This window comes from Impatiens glandulifera, chromosome 9 (genome assembly GCF_907164915.1).
Source record: "Impatiens glandulifera chromosome 9, dImpGla2.1, whole genome shotgun sequence".
NCBI classification, from domain to species: Eukaryota; Viridiplantae; Streptophyta; class Magnoliopsida; order Ericales; family Balsaminaceae; genus Impatiens; species Impatiens glandulifera.
In genome coordinates, this window is record NC_061870.1 from 4,614,760 (window position 1) to 4,624,270 (window position 9,511).

Here is a 9,511-nt window from a genome sequence, read left to right on the forward strand (position 1 = left end):
TTTGTTGATGGAAAAATCTCAATGTGAATTTATTAATCAAGATGTGAAAAAATGTGTTCATAGTATTTTTGGTTTAATTTCAGTTAATGCTTCCGCATCTACAATATCTGCCAATGTCAATTCTATTCCTATACTGAATGGAAATAACTTTAAAGATTGGAAGGATAATGTTTTGATTATCCTCGGGTGTTTGGATCTAGACCTTGCGCTTAGGATTGATCGACCCATTATTACGGATCAAGGTTCCCTTGTTGAAAAACAGGACCTTGAAAAATGGGAAAGATCAAATCGCATGTGTCTAATGATCATTAAGCGAGGAATTCCAGAAACGTTTAGGGGTGATATCTCTGAAGTCACTAATGCTAAGGAATTCATTGAGGAAATTGAGAAACGTTTTGCAAAAAACGATAAGGCTGAAACAAGCACGCTTCTTGCGAGTTTGACCTCAATGAAGTATAAGGGAAAAGGAAACATAAGGGAGTACATAATGGAAATGTCTCACCTTGCTTCAAAACTAAAAGCACTAAAGTTAGAGCTTTCTGATGAATTGCTCGTGCATTTGGTTTTGATCTCTCTTCCTGCACAATTTAATCAGTTTAAGGTCAGTTATAACTGTCAGAAGGAGAAATGGACTCTTAATGAGTTAATTTCATATTGTGTGCAAGAAGAAGATAGATTGAAGCAAGATCGGACTGAAAGTGCTCATTTGGCTTCAGGAAGTAATTTCAGAGATAAAAAGAATAAAAGGAAGAACCCTAAAGAAGCTGCAGGTGGTCCCGTGCAAAAGAAACAACAAACTAAAGAAAATGAGGAATTTAGTTGTTTCTTTTGTCGGCAATCCACACACTTGAAGAGGGACTGCACTAAATATCACGCATGGCGTGCAAAGAAAGGGTTGCCTGAGCTGCCGAAAGCCAAGTGATGATGAAATATTCATTTTTGTGGGCAATGGCAAATCAGTTGAAGTTGAGGCTATTGGGAATTTTAGATTATTATTAAGAACTGGTTTTTATTTGGATTTGAAAGACACTTTTGTTGTACCGTCTTTTAGACGGAATTTGGTTTCTATTTCCGTTTTGGACAAATTTGGCTATTATTGTTCATTTGGAAATGGTCAGTTTAGTCTTTCTTTAAATTCAAATATTATTGCAAATGGTTCTTTGTCAGTTTATGATAATCTATATTTACTTGATACAATTGTCTCATATAATGAAACTTTGCATACAAGTAATCGCGGTACTAAAAGAAAATTAACAACTGAAAATTCTGCATCAATTTGGCACAAGCGTTTAGGTCATATATCTAAACACAGAATTGAAAGGCTTGTAAATGATGGAATTCTTGATTCTCTTGATTTTTCCAATTTTGAAGTTTGTATTGGATGTATTAAGGGAAAGCAAACAAACGTAAGGAAATTGGGTGCCAACAGAACTACAGACGTCTTAGAACTCATTCATACTGATATTTGTGGACCATTCCCTACGGCTTCTTGGAATGGTCAACGATATTTTATTTTGTTCATAGATGATTATTCAAGATATGGCTACATTTATCTCATTAGTGAGAAGTCCCAAGCACTGGACGTGTTTAAGGCATACAAAGCTGAAGTAGAAAATCATCTTGGTAAAAGAATTAAAGCTATCAGATCCGACCGTGGTGGTGAATACTATGGTCGATATGATGGATCAGGAGAACAATGTCCAGGACCATTTGCTAAATTCCTAGAGGAATGTGGAATTATACCTCAATACACTATGCCAGGTTCTCCTCGCATGAATGGTGTATCTGAGAGACGAAACAGAACTCTTAAAGATATGGTAAGAAGCATGATTTCTCATTCTACTTTACCGGAATCTCTCTGGGGAGAAGCAATAAAGACTGCAGCATATATTCTCAATAGAGTTCCAACTAAAGCAACAACTAAAACTCCTTATGAGCTTTGGACCGGTAAAAAGTCAGTCCTAAAGCATTTTCATATTTGGGGATGTCCAGCAGAAGCAAGGCCTTATAAGCCTCATGAAAAGAAATTGGACTCCAAAACAGTTAGTTGTTACTTTATTGGATATTCTGAGAAATCAAGGGGTTATAAGTTTTTTGTTCCCACGAACAGAACTATTTTTGAGACGGGAAATGCAGTGTTCTTTGAGGATATTGAGTGTGAGGGGAGAAATACTAAGGAATTTGTATTTGAAGAGGAATTTGTTCAAATTCCTATAATTGCTACTGATGATAATCATGAATTTATTTATGATATTAATCAAGAAGCAATTCCAGAACTTCAAGACAATAATACAAATCTTCCCATTGAAAATGAGGTAAACATTCCTGAAGAACAAACTCAACAACCTCAAGAACAAATGCCATTACGGAGATCCACGAGAGAAAGGAGAAATGCTATTTCGAATGACTATATTGTATTTCTCCAAGAACATGAGGATAGCGTTGAAATGATGGAAGATGATCCTATCAACTTACATCAAGCAATGCATAGTTCTAATTCTCATAAATGGATTATTGCCATGAATGAAGAAATTAAGTCTATGGAAGACAATGACGTTTGGGATCTAGTCTCATTACCTGAAGGTGCGAAACCTATTGGTTGTAAATGGATATTTAAAACCAAAAAGGATTCAAAGGGTGATGTAGAAAGATATAAGGCACGTCTTGTTGCAAAGGGTTTCACTCAGAGGGAAGGTATTGATTTTACAGAAACCTTTTCCTCTGTTTCGACAAAGGACTCTTTTAGGACGATCATGGCATTAGTGGCGCATTTTGATCTTGAGCTACACCAAATGGATGTTAAGACTGCGTTTCTAAATAGAAACATTGATGAAACAATTTTTATGAACCAACCAGAAAATTTTGTGGTGGGAGATCCAAACAAAATGGTTTGTAAACTAAAGAAATCCATATATGGTCTCAAGCAAGCTTCTCGTCAATGGTATCACAAATTTCATGAAATTATTATCTCGTTTGGTTTTGAGAGTAATTTAATTGATGATTGTGTATACCACAAATTTAGTGGGAGCAGACATATTTTTCTGATTTTATATGTTGATGATATATTGCTCGCTAGCAATGATACATGCTTACTGCATGAAACTAAAAGATTTCTTTCAACTAAGTTTGAAATGAAAGATCTTGGTGATGCCTCTTTTGTATTAGGAATTCAGATACATCGAGATCGTTCTCAAGGTATACTTGGATTGTCACAAAAGAGTTACATTGAAAATGTACTAAAAAGATATGGCATGCAGGATTGTAAATCAAGAAACACTCCCGTTGTTAAAGGAGACAAATTTTGTCTTCAACAATGTCCTAAGAATGATCTTGAAGTTAAAGAAATGCAGAAAATTCCTTATGCATCTGCAGTAGGAAGTTTGATGTATGCACAAGTCTGTACTCGACCAGATTTGGCATACATTGTCGGAATGTTAGGCAGATATCTGAGTAACCCTGGTATGGATCACTGGGTAGCAGTCAAGCGGGTTATGCGTTATTTGAAAAGAACTAAAGACTACATGCTCACATATAAGAAATCGGACCAACTGGAGATCGTTGGATATTCAGATTCGGATTTTGCTGGATGCCAAGACAGTCGGAGATCCACTTCAGGTTATATCTTCATGCTTGCTGGAGGAGCAATCTCATGGAAAAGTGTTAAACAAACACTCATTGCTTCTTCCACTATGGCCGCTGAATTTATAGCATGTCATGAGGCATCCAATCATGGAATGTGGCTGCGGAATTTTGTCACTGGGCTAAAGATTGTGAAAGGAATTGAAAGACCACTAAAGTTATTCTGTGACAATAAATCAGCAGTCATGTATTCGAACAACAATAGGAGTTCAACTAAGTCAAAGCACATTGACATCAAGTTCCTAGTTGTTAAAGAAAGAGTTCAGAGTGGTCATTTATATATAGAATATATTGGTACAAACTCTATGATTGCGGATCCGCTAACTAAGGGATTACCACCCAAGGTCTTTTTGGAGCATACTGCTCAAATGGGTGTTATGTTATTTGAAGATATTCAGATTTAGTGGGAGTTTGTTTCTATATATATGTATGTTATAAAGACTTATTGATTACTGCAGTTTATGGATAATAAAGAATTTTGTTACACTCTGTTTATAGAAAATTTTGATCTCATTAGGGACCAGTTAGAAGTTGACATGATGGATCACACTGGATGTCATTTCTATGCTACACATCCGTACTATGATCTATGTCATTTAATTATATTGATATTCGTGATCATTGATGGGTTGAATTACGAACTAATGTAATTAAACCGCTTTGGTTCAATGTTGATATGATTAATGGACGAGATTGATTTGGAGTGACTTTAAATTATGATAGCCACATTATTTGCGCATAAAGATGAACACATGTAATTATATATATTGTCCAAGTGGGAGATTGTTAGATTTATTGGACTAATATATATAAATAATGTGTTTGGGTTATTGTCTATTCAGAACCCAATTGATAAAGTGATCCACTAAAGTATTTTGGTTATTGGGCTAAGTCATGTTTGGTTATTAGTATGGTACGATTTATTATGTGTAGAAACCGTCAATTTATTTATTATTTATGATGGTTAAATAATAAATAAATAAATAAATATAAAAGGGTTGTGGTTCCCCGATTCACAAGTAGCCAGTTTTCATTTTCTCATTAACCTCCATCGTAAGAGAGAAGAAGGGAGAAAACCGCTTGTAGAATTGGAAGAGCAAACCCAAACTTAAAGATCTTCATCATGAATTCAGGTACGCTTCCGCTTGTTTAATCAACTTATGGACATAGAGAAATTTATGTATTAGGATTGTGATTCATCCATGTTAGATATTATCGATCTATAAGATTATAGATTAAAGCCTGAAAGAAAAAAGAAATCTAATATGTATTTGTTTAGAATCATGAATTTAGGACTAAAGAAAATTCCTACACATTTGTCTCCTTTCATTCTAGACTGAGATATTATAGTTACAAATTGTGGATGCAGCTTAAGAGGGTCTTCGTCAAGCCAAGGATCTTGCCAAAATCAAGTGTCTTTTCCATTACCAATTTTAAATTCTACCAGCTTCCGACACACACTTCCCTCATTGAATATATTCCTGATGAACTAAGCGTCTTTGTAGTCATTAATGTCCATATGTTACATCTCTTAATGAAGTTGGAATGGATTCAATAACTCAAATGAAATCTATTTTCTTTGCAATTGCTCAAAAGTGTTTGATTCGCTACACTTTATTCTACACTTTATTCGATTCTTCACTTGTAAATCTTTTCCTAAGCAAGTAATGTTTCTGAGTTATAATATTCCACCTGTCAATCAATTTCACTTCCAAGAATTATCCATGTGTAATTTATTTTTATTTTGGCTGTCAATCAGAAGTGAATGCAAACATACATGCATAACCATGAATAAAAACTTATTTTCATGTTTATTTTCTTCTTTTAATAAGATGGGTATAGTGTGCAGGGAGCATCTTTTGCGGAGGTCATACAAATGACTGATATCTTTGAGGGTAGTGTAATCTGGTTTGTCAGAAGACTGGATGAGTTTCAGAAATCAGGTTCAAACTTATCTTTATGGCTCCCTTCAGTTTTTTTTATCAGAATTGTTTGAAGAATATGGTTGAGTTCAATTTGGGATACTAACTCACTCAAAGCTGCAATTCTCTCAATATATACGCTGATAGATGATGTTGTTTGAATCCAGTTTCATCTTATTGTTTTGATGAACCAACAAATCTCTACACTGATTTGGATTTCTAATTTTCTGTTGCACATGAATGTTTTGGATTCTTCTAAACAGTTATGTTTTGAATATAAAAATATTATGTACATATTTTACTTCACATATGATCCGAGCCATTTGTATACATTAATATGTTTGTTTGATTAGGCTTATTCCGTCTAATTCACTATGTGATTTTTTCTCCATGGTCATAAATACAAATTTTAATCATAACATTCATTTGACATTGGGATTTCTTCTTCAAGATTATTTGATTGATTGTGTTCTTAAAAGAAAATTAATATTGCATATAAATTTTTCTTCAGTAGAAGAGAAAATACCCTTTTAAAATTGTACATAACTGATGGCATTGATACGTGTTCAAACCTATGATAGTATATAAAACTATAACTGATGGCTTGATACCAAATTGTATGAATACATGTTCAAACCTTTGATATGATAATCATCCCTATTTCTCATTCTCTCGGATTGCTTTTTTTTAATAAACATTATGTCTAATATTACTCTATATTTTTCTGATATTACTACCCTAACTAATTTAAAAAATTTACAAAAGTTGATCAATAATTATCATATATTAATTCTGCTAGCCCAAACAATATATTAGAAACCTACATGAGCTAGATGGACCGCATGCTCTCACGTTACTCTTCTCAATCTCGCTGGTTAACAATCCGCATGGATATCATCATCGTCGTTTTAAAATAAGCCAACAATTTTATCTTCTGGGCAACAGTGGTTCGCCCTTGTGAGGTCTTAATCACTCAGATTGCCATCTGATAGCGTTTTCTACTGTGAAAGACTCCCGGATAAAGCAGACTTGATTGCTCTTGAAGCAAACAATGATCTTTCCTTCAGCTATAAACCACTACTAGCATAGCACGTTCCTGCAATTTTTTAAAGTGAAGAAGAAGCTTATAATAATAATATTTATTATATATACAACAAACAGTACTATCATCATCAAGAAGAAAGTGAAATCATCAATATTTGGAAGATGATTTGATCATAAATAAATGTACTGAGTCTCTTTACACTTCTCCTCTGTTTGCTTTGAATTAGATTCTCAGCAGAAAGAATTCATTTATGAATGTGTATGGTGTACATTGAAAGCAACTAAATTGAAAGGTGGGTTTCATAAATTCTATTGAATTGGATATATAAGGAAGAATATCAACTATCATAATAAATAGAAGAATATATATAAACACTTCTACAAAAATAACATTTGAAGAAGCTGGAAGAACTCAGACAAAGAGTTTTCAATAACCAATTCAAAAACCTTAGCAACCATTTTTAGATCAGAAATAGCAATTCGGACTACAAAACTTACCTGCATTCTTTTACAAAATTCTTCACCAATATAAACCATGTAACATCGTTTGGTATAAACCCATTATTCACGCCTCTACAAAGAATTACACGAGCTTCTTCCAACATCCCTAACTTACAATGACAACTTATCAATGTGTTGTAAGTGATAGCATCCGGAGATATTCCTTCTGACCTTAACTTATCAAGCAAATTCATAGCTTCTTCAATACGTCCCATAATGCATAATCCATTAATTAAGGTATTATAAGTAGCAATATCCGGTGTCAATCCTCGATGCACCATATCCCTCAAAAACTCGAGCGCACTTTGTACATTTGAAGTCCTACAAAACCCGTTAATCAAAATGTTGCAAGAAACAACACTCAACTTCATTCCCTTTCCAATCATTTCCTCAAAGAATCCCATCGCCTTATCAACCGCTCCGTCGTTACAAAGTGCCCTAATAACTCCATTACAAGTGATTTCGTCGAGTGGGCAACCTCTAAATAGCATGTCATTTACAAGCTTAAGTGCATCTTCCGTTAAACCATTCCTTAAGAAACCGTTAATCATTGTGTTGTACGTTATCGTGTTCGCGATAACCCCATCTAGAACCATATCGCGAAACATTATCGAGGCTTCTTCCAATCGATCGACTCTGCACAATCCGAATATCAATGAGTTATAAGTGAATACATTCGGTTTGCATCCTTTGTTTGACATGTTGTTTAGCATTTGTAAAGCCTCATCGATCTTACTGTGTTTGCACAAAGAGGAAATCAAGCAATTATATCCAACTTCATTAAGGGATATCCCCTTGAATGACATCTCTTCCATTATATAACCAACTTCCTTTAATTTCCCCCTCTTGCAAAAGGAATCAATCAAAATTGTATAAGTATAAACATTAGGCTCACAACCCTTTGATTCCATCTCTTTGACCATATCACAAGCCAAACTTAAAGAACCCATTTTGCAATAACCATGGACAAGCATAGTGTAAGTGTAGACATTCGCCTCACAGCCATTTCTAGGGATATCATCGTTCATGACAGCTGTCGCCTCGTCAAGCCTCCCATCGCTAACATATCCAGAGATCAACGTGTTGAACAAGACTATACATGGATTAGGTACTTTCTCCAATAAGGCACACGCTTGGTCTACTCTCTTCATCTTGCATAAACCGCGCATCAAAACCTCGTAGGTTATCTGATTTGGAGAGAACCCTCTTGTGATCATACGATCAACCATTCTCGCGGCCTCTGGCACTCTGTTGCTCCTGCAGAGTCCAAGGATTACGTCATTGAATGTCTCAACATCGGGAGTGCATCCCATTAGGAACATCTCTTCTAGAAGTTTGGAAGACTCGTTTACTCTATTGGACTTCGAGAGCGCGTGTATTAGGGTTTGGTAAATAACCGAATTGGGTACACAACCGTATTTCATCATGTCCTTTTGGAGCGAACAAGCTGTATCTACGTCGTTAATGGAGCACAAAGCTTTCATTACTAAACCGAAAGAATAGACATTAGGAGATATACCCTTATTCAACATCTGATAAAACACATTTGGGGCAACTTCAGGACAATTTCCTTCCACAAGTATATGCAAAACAACATTGTAGGATTTAAAAGTTGGCTCACAAGAGAATGAAGTCATCATATCTAAAAGAACCCTAGTGGCTTGCCCAGGCAAACCAGCTCTACCATAATGCTTCATAATCATGATAAAGATGGATTCCTTAAAAGTTATATCTTCTTCCTTCATTATCAACAATAACTTATCTATCATCTTAAATTCCATGGCAACTCCAAGTTTATCAATCAATGAGTAGTATACATCAAATGAATGGCAATAACCCTTTTGTTTACCTGCCCAATGAAATATCTCCATAGAAGTTGGGACGTCAATTGGGAGTTCAAGTAACTTGCACAGACGAAACGGGGTAATCCATGGAAGCGATTTTCGGAGCTCTTCGAGATCAAAAGGCTTGAGCAATCTTTCCCAATTGGTTTCCAAATCTGATTCATGGGTTTTACTGATATTTGGGGCACTGTCAGTGTAACTTACATCTCCAGAACTGTAAAAAGAAAATCTCAGGTTTCTGCTCATATGTTGTTGCATATGACCGACATGTTTCAATCTTTTTAGCATAACTGTAGATTTACTGCTATCTCTCATTTGCTAAGATTTTGTTGATCATCTTGTTACAAGATAATCTCAACTCAGGCGAGATGTAACAATTGGAATCGGAACATACCAGAGGCCATGTGATTACTGTTCTGCACTAAATGCCTCTTCTACACAGAGAACCGAAGGAAAGAGAATACCAAACTGCTCTGCACTAAGTTCCTCTTCCACACAGCCTTGTAGTTAATGTTCTGCACTAATTTCCTCTTCCACAGAGAACTGAAGGAAAGAGAACAC

General features: G+C 35.2%; 1 protein-coding gene across 1 annotated transcript; it reads right to left on the reverse strand.

Annotated features, from left to right (window-relative positions):
- Positions 1-7,099: 7,099 nt before the first annotated feature.
- On the reverse strand, positions 7,100-9,292 carry LOC124914284 (pentatricopeptide repeat-containing protein At5g64320, mitochondrial-like). Its single transcript, XM_047454797.1, has one exon. It carries the CDS (start codon positions 9,263-9,265, stop codon positions 7,100-7,102), a length of 2,166 nt encoding a protein of 721 aa, XP_047310753.1. The 5' UTR covers positions 9,266-9,292.
- Positions 9,293-9,511: the final 219 nt, after the last annotated feature.